Source organism: Eremothecium gossypii, chromosome II (genome assembly GCF_000091025.4).
Source record: "Eremothecium gossypii ATCC 10895 chromosome II, complete sequence".
NCBI lineage: Eukaryota > Fungi > Ascomycota > Saccharomycetes > Saccharomycetales > Saccharomycetaceae > Eremothecium > Eremothecium gossypii.
Window position 1 is genome coordinate 92650 of NC_005783.5, and position 13477 is coordinate 106126.

The 13477-nt window shown below is 49.9% G+C and overlaps 7 protein-coding genes across 7 annotated transcripts; 3 read left to right on the forward strand and 4 right to left on the reverse strand.

Annotated features, from left to right (window-relative positions):
* Nucleotides 1–365: 365 nt before the first annotated feature.
* On the forward strand, nt 366–1244 carry SPS19 (2,4-dienoyl-CoA reductase (NADPH); the record flags this gene model as incomplete). The annotated part of the gene is made up of 1 exon (NM_208137.1): nt 366–1244. One exon carries the CDS (start codon nt 366–368, stop codon nt 1242–1244), a length of 879 nt encoding a protein of 292 aa, NP_982784.1.
* A 220-nt stretch (nt 1245–1464) lies between these two features.
* Nucleotides 1465–3981, reverse strand: PSY2 (Psy2p; the record flags this gene model as incomplete). Its single annotated transcript, NM_208138.2, has 1 exon — nt 1465–3981. The coding sequence occupies one exon, from the start codon at nt 3979–3981 to the stop codon at nt 1465–1467; it is 2517 nt and encodes an 838-aa protein (NP_982785.2).
* A 418-nt stretch (nt 3982–4399) lies between these two features.
* On the reverse strand, nt 4400–5131 carry NNR1 (NADHX epimerase; the record flags this gene model as incomplete). The annotated part of the gene is made up of 1 exon (NM_208139.1): nt 4400–5131. The coding sequence occupies one exon, from the start codon at nt 5129–5131 to the stop codon at nt 4400–4402; it is 732 nt and encodes a 243-aa protein (NP_982786.1).
* Nucleotides 5132–5258: 127 nt separating this feature from the next.
* On the reverse strand, nt 5259–6521 carry GCR2 (Gcr2p; the record flags this gene model as incomplete). The annotated part of the gene is made up of 1 exon (NM_208140.2): nt 5259–6521. The coding sequence occupies one exon, from the start codon at nt 6519–6521 to the stop codon at nt 5259–5261; it is 1263 nt and encodes a 420-aa protein (NP_982787.2).
* Nucleotides 6522–7175: 654 nt separating this feature from the next.
* SHS1 (septin SHS1) lies at nt 7176–8918 on the forward strand (the record flags this gene model as incomplete). The annotated part of the gene is made up of 1 exon (NM_208141.1): nt 7176–8918. One exon carries the CDS (start codon nt 7176–7178, stop codon nt 8916–8918), a length of 1743 nt encoding a protein of 580 aa, NP_982788.1.
* Nucleotides 8919–9787: 869 nt separating this feature from the next.
* On the reverse strand, nt 9788–11977 carry AGOS_ABL158C (ABL158Cp; the record flags this gene model as incomplete). The annotated part of the gene is made up of 1 exon (NM_208142.1): nt 9788–11977. One exon carries the CDS (start codon nt 11975–11977, stop codon nt 9788–9790), a length of 2190 nt encoding a protein of 729 aa, NP_982789.1.
* A 678-nt stretch (nt 11978–12655) lies between these two features.
* On the forward strand, nt 12656–13204 carry AGOS_ABL157W (ABL157Wp; the record flags this gene model as incomplete). Its single annotated transcript, NM_208143.1, has 1 exon — nt 12656–13204. The coding sequence occupies one exon, from the start codon at nt 12656–12658 to the stop codon at nt 13202–13204; it is 549 nt and encodes a 182-aa protein (NP_982790.1).
* Nucleotides 13205–13477: the final 273 nt, after the last annotated feature.

The window sequence follows — 13477 nt, forward strand, 5'->3', positions numbered from 1 at the left end:
TCAATCAACGCTGGGCACTCAGGTTCAGTTCTGAAGCAATTGCAGTCCCCGCAGTTACCCTTCATTTATTTAGAGACTTAGTGGTGTTATAAGTCAGTCCTATCGAACAGCTCTCGACAGTCATCGGAAACGAGAAGTTACCCGCCCTTGAGACACAATCTGTTACCCGACTTTGATTTACATGCGTTACCCGCTCTGGGTCACGTGCCGGGAAGCACATGACAAAGGCCGAGAGCTAGTTACGTGAGGCTCATTGGGGTATGCCGGAAACTCTAATGACTAGATCATCCGAGAAGCACCGGTATATAAGACGCATCACGGTGGTGCTCGAGAGAGTGTGTAAAATGCCAATTGCTTAGCCACTGATGCCAAATACACTGGATAAGAGTTACGTACAAAACGGCCCTTGGAGGGACGGGGTGTTCCAAGGGAAAGTGGTCTTCGTCACTGGCGGGGCCGGGACGATCTGCAGGGTGCAGGCGGAGGCAATGGTGCTACTTGGTGCCAAGGCTGCGATCATTGGGCGCAATGTGGAGAAGACTAAGAAGGCGGCAGCGGAGATCGCGGAGTTGGGCGACTCGGCTGACTGCGTGCTCGGAATTGGCGGCGTGGACGTCCGGGAGGTCGCGGACATGAAGCGCGCGGTGGAACAGACGGTTGCCGCGTTTGGACGGATTGACTATGTGATTGCCGGCGCAGCGGGTAACTTCCTAGCTGATATGACCAACCTGTCGTCGCGTGCTTTCAAGACGGTGTTGGATATCGACTTGGTGGGCAGCTACAACACAGTCAAGGCGACATTATCGGAGCTCGCAAAGAACAAGGGCGCTGTGCTTTTTGTGTCTGCGACACTGCACTACACCGGGACACCGTTACAGGCGCACGTGTCTGCCGCAAAGGCGGGGGTGGATGCCTTGTCTAACGTTTTGGCGGTGGAGTTAGGGCCACTTGGAATTCGCTGCAACTGCATTGCGCCGGGGCTGATTGGTGGCACCGAGGGCGTAGACCGTTTATCGGGGGGCTTGCCTGTCACAGATGCCGTCAAGAAGATCCCTCTGCAGCGGCCGGGCCTCACGAAGGACATTGCAGATGGCACTGTCTACTTATTCTCTCCGGCAGCTTCTTACACTACCGGGACGATTTTAGTCGTGGACGGTGGCGCATGGCATCTAGGAAACTTAATGGGAACACACTTCCCTGAGACTCTAAAGCGCAAACAGAGCGTACTTAAGTCTAAGTTCTAGAGTGATTAGTAGAATATTGAATTGTCCTTGCAATATATACTGCTTATGCTTCTAGGAGTTGATTATCTCTTTCAGAATATGCTCTAGAGGTGGAAATAAGCCTATGTACGATATCTCGAACATAAGTGGTGATAGGTCATACATAATTTCGTCACGTAATTCAATGCTGTCAAAAGTATGGGAACAGAGATCTAACCAAAGCTATTTACCGGCTCTCTGGCTAGGATGATTCCGAGATCTCTTCTGCAAGTTTCTTTATCGGAAGCCCAGGCTCTGGATTTCCTTTCTCAACACCAATGGTATTGTCTTCGATATCAGAGAAGGAGCGCTTCGAATTTTGCGCACCACCATATGGACTCTCTTCATTATTTTCGTTATTTTCTCCATCACTTTCGCTTGCCAAAGAAGAATCCATCGCACCCATTACATCGAATTCTTCATTATCAGCTTCTCCACCTGTTGTAGTATTTCGTTCACCATTATTATCCTGTTGCTTATTGATTGCATCACGGCCCACACGGCTCATTTGTATCATGCTAGATGTATATGGGACATAATCCACCTTTTCCAACAGAGGACCGAATCGCTCAACCAAGTATTGATTTAAAACCAGGAAGTTCTTTGTACTGACCTCGGCATATTCCTGATCTTGCCCGAAACGTGCCGAAATTACCTTAAATAAGTCGAGCACGCATGAGTTGGCCATGTTATCAAAGTAAAGATTTTCTTGTAGCAGCTGACAAATTGGATCAAAAAGATTCTTAGATATGAGATAGTTGTGATAAAATTCATCATTTACAGCCACGATACCCTTGATACACCGAACTGCAGCCAGCCTTAACTGTATAATATGGGATGGTTCCATTAGTTTTCCAATAGTCAATAAGATGCCATTTTCCAATATAAACCCCCTTGACAGCATAATATCATGTTCATGTATTAATAAATCCACCAGTTTAACCAAACGCAGCAGCAGTTGATCATCCATACCTTCTACCTCTCCCGATATGAAGGATTGGAAAAGGACAGGTGCAACTTGTTCATAGAATTTGGTGAAATATTCCAGTAGCTGGAACTGGGGAGGAGTTGACGGCTTTTCTCGTAGTTTACTGTTGGCGTAAAACTTCATCAGGCTCTCCAAATTGGATTGGTCTTCATACTCCTCACCCATGAAGTCTTCTGGGTCTAGTAGGGTAATTAAAGCTTGGAATGCCTGCTCCTTCAACCCAGGGCTTTGGTCAGTTAATAAAATTTTGGAAAGGATCAATAGTAGAGAGATATCGGATGTATGTCTTGATGGGCTTCTAGAACCGGGAGGGGCAATGGGGCTCTCTGCACCATTTGATTCCCCTGCCTTTACCGCTGAATTTCCGTTACAATTGTTATCAGCACTGTCTGCGCCACCTTCATCAATAAGTCCAGTATTGATATTAGAGTCCTCGTTTGTTGCTGCAAATGGTGAATCATCAACTTCATTCCGAACAGAATTAATCAACAAGATATCGTACTCAATAATTGAGATGATCATATCCGTTGCAAGTATCCTGATATCGCTGTTTGTTTCAACATTGAAAGCAAAATCCAGGACATTGAATAAACCCTTCTTCACCAAAACTTTGTAAAATATAGATCGGTCAGGCGGATCAAGATTACATGAGATCTGGACGCATTCATCCAACAGCCTAATCCCTTGGCGTTTTCTCTCGATTAAATCACTATCGGAAGTATCAGCATTATTTGTGTACAAATTAACGAGATCATCAATAAAAGAACCCTCCTGCAAACATCGAATAATTGTTGTCTGGTAAGTAAGCATAACATCAGTTATCAAATTAAATGCATGGTCATCCAAGAACCGTATTAAAACGACATCTTTCAGAAATTGTAGACGGAATGTTTTATTAATCGTCTGCCGCATGTTTTCATCATTAAGGGGGATCACCTCCTGAAACTTTGGGCGTACTCCCTGTAGGCATTTCCTATGGCTGGCCTTGCAATCTGGAAAGTCGGTATCGTACTCTAGAATACCCACGACGCCCATGTAGTGCTTGTCGTCTATTAGCTGTTCCAAAACCTCTCTTTCATTGTACAGAAAAAGTGTTTTTATAATATGGCTCAGCAATAGCAAGTCCTTATGCAGCAGCTTTTCTTCCGCAATGTGAAAGTGGTTGATGAGTGTGTGCAGGTAATTGGTATTCAATATGAAATCAACAGTCTCATTTTTCAGAAATTCAAAGGATGTATTTTCATTTAGAATCCGCAGGGACTCCATCAGCGTCTCCTCATTTTGTTGAGGATCATTAGAGGGCAGGTGCACCGGCCCGGTGATGATCTCGTGTACCGATCCCATCCCATCGTCATTGGAGCGTACAGACACGAGCGAGATGTTGTTCTCAAATGTCTTCTGAACCAGGCATATAAATTCGCAAAGTGCGTTGCAGCCTGTGCTCTCTTCAAAGGAAAGCGCAATGTCCTGGCCCTGTAAGTCTTTCCACACTATAAGCGTCTCCTCCTGGCGCTGGTACTCGATATTTCCTTCCAGTTTCGACTTTAGCAAAACCCGCTCCGGCTGCTCTTCATCGCGAACAAGCAGATACGCATGCGGCTTATCCTGCTCGCACTGGCCCGTACAGAACCCCGTCCCAGTGTCTCTCCACTCGTTGTCTTCCAGGATGTACACCTTCACCCGCTTGGGCTCCGTGCTTGCTACGCCTATCCGCAGGCTTTCCTTCGCCATCTCGTCCCAGAGCAGCTAGTCCTCAAGATCCGCCTGCACTCCACCTGTTCGCTGCAGCAGCTCCCCTGTATCTCGCAGGCTCGTCTTGCGCCTATATTTGCAAGTCTCCGACGCCCTTCGCAGACCCGTCAGACCTGCTACCAGTTCGAGAAAGTGAAACTCGCAACACAGATTAATCGCCTACAACAAGCAAAGCTCCGTCAATGTTCCAACACGACGCAACAGCCTATTAATCACCTTCAAAGGTTAGAGATTGCTGACTTCAAGAGAGAAACAAGCCAGTATAACGTTCATCTCATGAAAAATGTTTGCACATTTCTTTTTACATATCACGAAAAAGAAACGTTACGCGTCATCGTTACCCGCCCTCTGAAACCCCGGCTTATGTACGCAGACTATAGAATAAAGCAATATGCACTCAAATACGCAGTATTTGATCGGTGCCAGAGTACGGGAACGGATCAAAACCATGACGACGGGCCAGGGCATCTGGGATGAAACGGCCGCCGACATAATGGGTGGTAACACCAGTGTCAATGTGCGCGGAGCAGCGTTTGGGGGCGGTCAGAGAGATCAGCACACGTGGCATAAGGTCTGAAGGGGTGAGCGGTCCTGCGTCAACGTCCCAACCACTGGGAATGTCGACAGCGACAATTGGGATGTCATCCTCATGGCGTTTGAGCTCTGCGACAATGCTAGCGAAGGGCTCGCGCAGCGGCGGACGAAAAGAAAAGCCAAAGAGCGCATCCACAACGCAGAGCGTGTCACGTGGCTCAAGATGCGCACGCCAGTCATCGCCCTCGGAGAGCACTGGGACACCGACGAAGTGTAGCTGCTTGGCAAGCTGTGCGTAGAAGGGCTGTTTGGCCGACAGCCGCGGCAAGTAGACCACAGGGTCATAGCCGAAGAGCCGCAAGTGCCGTGCAGCAACCAAGCCATCGCCGCCGTTATTGCCAGGCCCACATAGCACAAGCACCTTTTTCTTCGCCTGTGCGGCGCCCCAATGGCGCACGACGACTTGCGCCACGGCAAGACCTGCTAGCTCCATCAATTGATGCAGCGAGTAGCCAACGTCTGGGCCCATGAGTTCCGCATCTAGTGCGGCGGCCTGCTCGCCAGTCAACTGTTTCAACTCCATTGGTTGATGCATGGAGAGCGGGGTTGGTCGGTAGAGCACTTATGTACCTCCGATCCAGGGGCTAGCACTAGTAGGTCATGGTTTACGAGTGATTTCTAAGTTGCCCTCTATGGGACTAATTTATCATTTATACTACATTCTATCGATCCTTCATGCCAGTTAGCATGTTGCGTATGCAGCCGACGTCTTCCAGCAATAGCTTACGCAGCCATTGACATTCGTTCCTCTCGCATACGAGCTGTCTTTCTAGTTCTATAATGCGCTCATCTTTTTCCTTGAGCAGTCTATCGTACAATTCCGTTTCCTTCAGCGTCAGCGACGTGGGGATCGCCTGCACATCGTCCATCAGCGTCAGGCCCGAGGCTACCGCTGTGGAGTCTGCGGTAGCCGTGCTATTTTTTTGCAAGGGGGTTTCGGAGCCGTTCGCGTTTGCTACTGCGGCGCCACGATCCGCCGCCGCCACAGCGGCTGCATTGTTGCTGGCAGTGCCAGTTGCCATCTGCAAGAGCTCTTCCACAGGGTCATTGTCGGCCTGGCTGCTGAACTCGCGCCTGCTTTGCAGGCTGAGGTTGATGCCGCTGCTCCAAAGCGATGTAGGGGACGTGGGCATTGTGTAGTATCCCCGGAGCAGTGCGTCGTTGTCGTTGTTCCTGGAGCGCGAATGCCCGCCGTTGAAAAAATCGATAGCGCCGTTCCCATTGACGTTTTTACTGTCGCGCTCGTCCGGAGCATGTGCAGTGACAGTGCGCGTGCTGTCGCCGGGACCGCCGTAGTCGTAGTGGCCCTGAAGTTTGCTCAGCTTACGCCTCAACTGCTGGTACGAGAGCGGGTCCTCTTTATATGGGGGCGGCGAGTTGCGGGTAGAGTTTACCGCGCTGCGACGCTTGTTTAAAATGGGCAGGATGAGGCCGCGGTCCGAGTCATATATCTTCTTGATATTCTCGGAAACTGAGTGCCACACAGAGTCACCTTGCATTTCTTGATCGTCGCGGATGTGCCAAGTGGCGCCGGCGTCGTCTTCCAACTTGCAAAAATACTTCGCGTACGGACTGGCGTCGCCGCTCAGCTCGAGTTCCTTCAAAATCTGCTGGAAGCGCTGGTACAGCTCGATGGCAGACTTCGGAGAGCTGCTGCTGTCTAGCAGCAGTGCATTCTGGATGATTGCGTTGTACAGCTGAGAGAGCTTCTGGAACCGCTGTTGCTCCTTTTCAGAGATGGTCTCATCCATCGCCGTTCTTAGAACCACGCTGACGCTCGTTGGCACATCCTGCGTACCACTATGCGACACCAGCTGATAGCCTTTGATCAGAAAAACGTCCAGTTTCATCTGGGAACTCCCGGTAACGGGTGACCCATATGCAGTCGACTTCGTCGAGAACTGCCGGTCGCTGAACGCACTCATATGAAGTCTGCGGACCTAAAGCCAAAAAAAAAAACCTTCCCGGCACACAAAGTTGGCTTATAATGTTGAGGTGGCCTTGCAACAGTTGCCCTTGAGTGAATGCGCACACTTCTGTCGATAATGCTCATCTTCACGAACCAGCCACGGACACCACGCAATTGCATTTAGCACAGCTTTGGGCCGTCACGTGACAACGTAGGAGATGATCTTGCTCGTCCGTGCAGTCATCCTTAATTGGCGATCAAGGGGGGCCTGGGAACGTCTTTATGCAGCCTCAGATGGCTGCCACACCGGCAGTAAGATATGAGGATTAATCAATGATGGGTTGCCCAGGTGGCTCCACAGGGCTTGCCAGTTGGCTTAGAAATCACGTGATTATATTTCCCGATTTGGACTTTTGATTATGCCGGGTAACGGAAATAACGATTAAGGATTCGATAACGCGCGACCAGAGGGACGGTGGTGGGTTTTACTTCTGCTAGCTTCTTACCATGCAAATGGGCGTGAGTCCGCAGGTATAAAGTAACCAAAACTAGCTTGAAGGCTAAGCCCGACTTTGACTCTGATTCTAGCGTGCTTGCGCAGGGAAGTGTGTGACAGAGCGCTACTGAAGTAACTTTAGCATCAACACAAAGCACCACGTGTACCACAGACATGACCGCCGTCCAATATTCGAACGCACTACCTCCAGCCCTTTTCCGGCGGAAGAAGGAGCAGAAGCGCGGTGTAACATATAGCGTGCTGCTGGTCGGCCCCAGTGGAACTGGAAAGACCACGTTTGCCAATAATCTGTTAGAGTCCACGATCTTCAGCCATCGGTACCAGACAGAACAACCCCAGTACCAGAATCCAATGGTAAAAGTGGTGAACCCTACGAGAGTGGTGACGTTTAACTCGAAGAATGGGATTCCGTCGTACCAGGTTCCGTTTGATCCGATGGGGGCTCACTTGGAGCCCGGGATCACGATTACAGCGACGTCCGTAGAGGTGAGCACGGACAGTTCATCAGATGACCCTCGGGACAAGATGTGCTTTAATTTAATTGATACCCATGGTATTGGAGAAAACCTGGACAACGAATTGTGCTTTGATGAGGTGGTAGCATACTTGGAACAGCAGTTTGATTTGGTACTCGCAGAGGAGACACGTATCAAAAGAAACCCTCGCTTCGAGGATGGTCGTATCCATGCTGCCTTGTACTTCGTTGAACCTACCGGCCATGGTCTACGGGAGCTTGATATCGAGATGATGAAAAGATTATCACGGTACACCAACGTGCTTCCCATCATTGCTCGCGCAGATTCTTTTATGGAAGATGAACTTTCCAGCTTCAAGGCAGCAGTGATGCGGGATATCGAGAACTATAACGTTCCCGTATATAAGTTTGAGGTAGATGAGGATGAGGACGACCCCGAAACTTTACAGGAGGTGGGCGATCTGGCGGCCATACAACCGTTTGCTGTTGTATGCTCGGACACGAAAGGTAAGGATGGGAGATACGTAAGAGCCTATCCATGGGGCGATTTGTTCATTGATGACGAGACCGTTTCTGATCTGCGAGTATTGAAGAGTGTGTTATTTGGTTCTTACCTACAAGAATTCAAGGACACTACCCACAATCTATTGTATGAAAACTACCGTGCCGAAAAGTTATCATCCATCTCTGAATGGGATACGACCAAGACATCTTCAAAGGGTACTTCAATAGTAAAGACCGAGAAGAATTCCTCTACTCCTTCTTTGAGCAACTTTGCGTCCATTGTGAACACTGGAAACCTAAAATCCCAGCAATCTTTGACAAAGGTACCAAACTCGGATGTACCTGCCCCTTCAACCCCAAGCAATGAAAGTGACAGTCTCTTCAGAGAGACAGAATCACCAATCAGGAAGATGTCAGTTAATATAAGGCGCGATAATGAAGAAATAATCAGAAACATAAAAAGCTCACCATCCACTGCCGAAAGCGGCTCTCAGGATAGGACGAAGCTGAGAAACATATCGGAGACACTGCCATATGTGTTGAGACATGAGCGTATTATTGCCAAACAACAAAAGCTGGAGGAATTGGAGGCACAATCAGCTAGGGAACTTCAAAAAAGAATTCAAGAATTGGAAAAAAAGGCTATGGAACTAAAACTAAAAGAGAAGTTACTAAAACAACAGAAACGGAATGGCTCTACGACGTCAATAGGATCAACTGTGACCGCAACGTCTGCTGCTTCCACCAACCTCACCAGTGGGAAGCCAACCATTATGCAAGAAGGAACACCATCTACAGTGAATCGTGCGCGTAACGGATCCCTTGTCTCGCCATCCACTCAGGTATCTCCATCTGCCGACTCTAGTCAATTTGCTAGTGATGGATATGCTTCCCGCGCAACAGGCCAGGTACAATAGGTCTATACGCAGATATCCCACCATAATGGTAATAAGACTTATTACTATGCAATGGCAAACATCTTCTAACTATATATCTTATCCTTTGCCCGAGGGTCAATGCTTTTAGACGATTACCCTTCACTCTTGTTCCATGAAATGCTGGGCACTTAAAATTATGACACCAAACAGTGTAACTCGATGTTATAAGAGAAACGAATAATACTTTGTCACCACTGGTCTTCATATTCCGAATCCTTCCTTTATCAGGAGTTAGGAATAAAATTATCGTGCACATATACTATTAAATAAGTATCATCAGAGTAATGGCATCTGAAACCACTACTGTGGGCGCAGCAGCGGATGTCGCATCTATTGCCAGATCGCGTACGGCTCTCGGACTGTTATGCTAATCACAGCTAAATAAGGGTATGTAACAGAACGCGGGAACTGAGGACACGTTTGCTACTAGATGACAGATCTGGTGATAAGAAGTACGTATTACAAGATACGAATTGTTCCCAGCTATTTATATTTCTCCTATAAGTTCTCACTATACCAGCTTTCACGCACGGTCCATACACCCATTTGAAAAGGATTCTCACCCTATTTACCACGACTCCCACATAAGGGGAAATCATCATCATAAAACCGCGAGGGGAAGGAATGGACAACGAAGGTCATAATGAGTGGGCCTGAAGGCAATACTGCAAGAACTGTAATTACGCTGTTGAGTTAACTCTGAGAATCATGCTCAGCAAATGAAGTCAAAAAATGAGGTAGAACAGAACAGAAAACATTAACTTATGGCGATTAAAGCGCTATGATTAAAGTATAGCAAAGACTGAGATTGAATATAAAACTGCGGTAAATGAACAAATATCGTATTTTCAAGATTTGCCGAAGGCAGCTGCGTATGAGTAGTTTGTCGTGCCGGCATTGGAAGTGTTATTGGTAGCACCACCTCTTCTGCTGTTGGGACCCCTGACACCCAATGGGTTCTTAGAGAAACTCAACCTAATTCCACCTTTATTATTGTGGGTGCCGCTTGTACGCGCCAATTGACTACCGTATAATTCAGCCAATGCCCTCGTTGCATGCGCAACGTCCTCGAACTCAACAAAGCACATTGGACCATGGCCATTACCGTTGTTATTTTTATTCCTAAATGACAATCTCCTGAATCCCTTCTGACTAGAGAATAACTGGCGCAATTCTTGTTCAGTTGCATCTGGCGGCAAGTTACCAACATAGAGAGTGTTACAAGGGGGGTTCTGATCAGCTGGATTTGCGGGAGGAGGAACTTTAGCCAACAAAGATAAATCAACTTGTGAAATACCATTAGTATTTTGCAAAGCTGCAGCAGCATTTTTAGGGCCGTTGACTTGTAAAGTTTTTGAGATGCTATTTCTGCTGCTACCCTTCTGCTGTCCGGATGTTACCTGCTGCTGTGACTGACCAACGATGGCTTGCTGAGAATTCTGTTGCTGAGGTTGTTGCGGCGGATGTTGTTGTGGTTGTTGCTGTTGAGGTTGCTGCTGCTGCTGCTGCTGTTGGTGCTGCTGCTGGTGCTGTTGTGAATGAGCCTGCGATTGTTGAGACTGCTGCTGTTGTGGCTGCTGTGAAAGAGACTGTTGCTGCTGCTGGTGCTGCTGCTGCTGGAGGTGGTGCTGCTGCTGCTGGAGTTGCTGCTGCTGGTGATGCAAATGCTGGTGATGCTGGAGTGCTTGGGATTGTGGCTGCGTCTGCGCTGGCGCCTGATGCGGTAATATGCCGCCCTGTGAAGACTGAGGTGGCAAGTTCATATCGGAGGATAGCGGTGTTACCAAGTTATATGACAAAGACTGACGTTGCGGCTGTGGTAGCGGTTGTTGCAAACCAGTTGCTAGTTGTGAAGATTGCACTTGACCCGTTAAATGCATAGGTGGTATTTCTGTGTTCGACTGCGAAGGATAAAAAGTTGAACTTTGGCGCCTTCCCGTGGTACCCCACTCCAAGTGAGGAGTTGGTGGCTGCGAAGTCGTCAAACCACTTATGCTGGAAGGAATGCCGGTTCCATTACCCCATATACTATCGTTAATCTCATCACTTTCCATCAATAAAAACGACTTCCCAGTGTCCTGGTGACCTTTCAACGGCGTCGTAATTAGATCTGGCTGCTGTGAGCCCATATTAGTTTGCTCGCTAGAAAACGGATCCGTGAATGAGAACCTGGAACGTTGGACCAAAAGGCTGGGTCTCTTCACACTAGAAGCTGATTGCGGTGGGCTAACCACGCCGGAAGCAGATAGCAAAGGCTGTTGATATGCAGTGACATGGGTGGGGGCTGGTGGGGAGCCCTGGTGCATTTGCATTTGAGTCTGGAACGGTATCTGCTGTTGCGTGAGCTCGTCAACCACTTCAACGTAGGTTTTGAACGGAAAGCTGGGCCCGAATATCTGAGCCTTCTCATCAAGAATAGTCGCATACTGGCACGCCAAATGCAAAGAATCGAATTTGGCAACGATGTAATTTGTGGACTCCTGGCCAGACGTCTGAGATCGCTCGGCGTACTGCTGGAAGCTCGACAACTCGATAGATAACACGCCGTGCGCCAATGCAAACAAAGCATGGCATTCCCGCAAGGTAGTGTCCTTCGGAACATTCTGCAACCGCACCAAGTAAGGGCCCTGTACATTGGACTGCTGTTGGGATGGCGGATTCGAGTTCATCGACAAGGTGTTCAGCATCGTGGCAATATGGAGCGGCGAATGGCTGTTGTTCATGCCCTTCGTTCCCGAAATACTGCCGGTGGCCCCACTACCGGCACCCAAGCTCGCCCCGCCACCGATGCTGTTCATGTTGACGTTATTACTATTATTGTTGGCCGTGCTGCCCGGGTTCGCGGGGTTGTTGTTGTTATTGCTTGCGCCGCCCCCTTGCGATTCCGCCCCCATCGCTACCACCGTGGAGTGGTGCAACGGCGACGAGTTGCTGGGCGTCATGTGCCCCACGTTCTCCGTGCTAGAGCTGAATGCGCGGTGTAGGTTGTACGCAGCGTTTTCCACGCTCGCAGACGAGTGACTGTTAACCAGCGACATCGCTCTCGATCCTCCCGATCCCTCGCGTCTGCGGAATACCAGGCGGTCCTGCGAACCACTTGAGTCAGGCTTGCGTGCGTCCGTGTGCGGCCGCGAGTTGGTTGTGTGGAACGAGGTCGTGCCCAAAAGTGGCTTGCTTCGGTGAAGGGAGGGTAACTCCAAGGCAGACGTGCGCAGAAAAATCAAACTGAGACTTAAAACAGACCAGCACACACGAAAGACCGAGCCGGTAGAAAAAAATGTGCAAAGAAAATGGCGATCGCGAACTTTGCTCAGTAGCTTGTGGTATGAGAACGTTCTCTGCGACACAGATATCGATATCGGTCACGGAACCTGCTGACTTGAGTGTCCGTCTGTTTCTTGTTTGTGGTTGTTTTCTTTTAAGAGTATGGTGTAATCTAATTAAAAGAAAAATATGCTGTTTGGCCTGTGATGCCTGTTATCGTGGCAATCCTTGCACCACGGCCCCTTGGCGTGCCCGCAAAAATTTTACCGGAAACATCACGGCGCACGATCACGGCGGCCGCAGACGGGGCCGCGGCGGGACCTTGTCGTTTCTTGCATCAACCGCGCGGCGCAAGGGCGCGGAATCGAATAGAGATAATTAATAGCGAGCTGCGAGCGCGTTAGAGGTCGCGGCCGAACAGACCGAGGCCCAGGGGCCGGTCGTTGAAGGTGATGGGCCGGTGGCAGCAGACCGGCACGGACTGCCAGCCCGTGCCGCGGGGGTCATCAGGTTCAGGGAAGCGCTGGCAAGCATGCATGAGACCGGCGATTTTTCGCTGGAGAGCTGCCCGTGCGGCTGGGGCGGGTCCGCGTAACTGGGGGGGCGGGCCTTCCAGCAGCGAGCGCAGCTGGACACTGGAGGGTGCGGCCGTCTGGATGCCGCGGGAGACCATCTCGGGGCGGGGGCCGGCACGGGGCTCCTTGAACACGAAGTCCGGAGTCGCGGGCGCGTCTGGTACCAGGCGCGCGGGCGCGCGAGGCGATTTCGGCGTAGCCGCCGAGGCCGCTGCGCGGTCGTCGGGGCGGGGCTTCGCGCGGCCGGCGACGTGTTTGGTCTTGCTGGCGCGCTTGTTGGAGTTGCTTTCCTTGCTCATGCTGTTGATTTGGCGAGTGGTAACGGGAGAGATGTGCGCTTGCCACCGTTTTTGTCCGCGGTTCCAGCCGGCGGCTCTGCCCAAAGCGGGTGGCTGCCGGGGCAACGGGCGGAACATGGGCGGCTAGCGAATGACGCGGACCGGCAGTGGCCACGCGCCAGGGCGGCTGCTGCGGGTCGGCTAATACCTTTGTAGGTTATAACTTACACATACGGGCTGGCGCGATGCACAGCAATATTATGTATGTGTATCACTACTTGAACTAAAATTAAAGTGACGTGAAACCATCTTCGGGGGGAATAGGCGGCACCGACGGTGCACGTTCCCGCTGCACCGTTGGGCGGCAGATTAACAATTATCGATGGCAGTTGAAATAAAAATTTCATATTAAGCCCTGGGC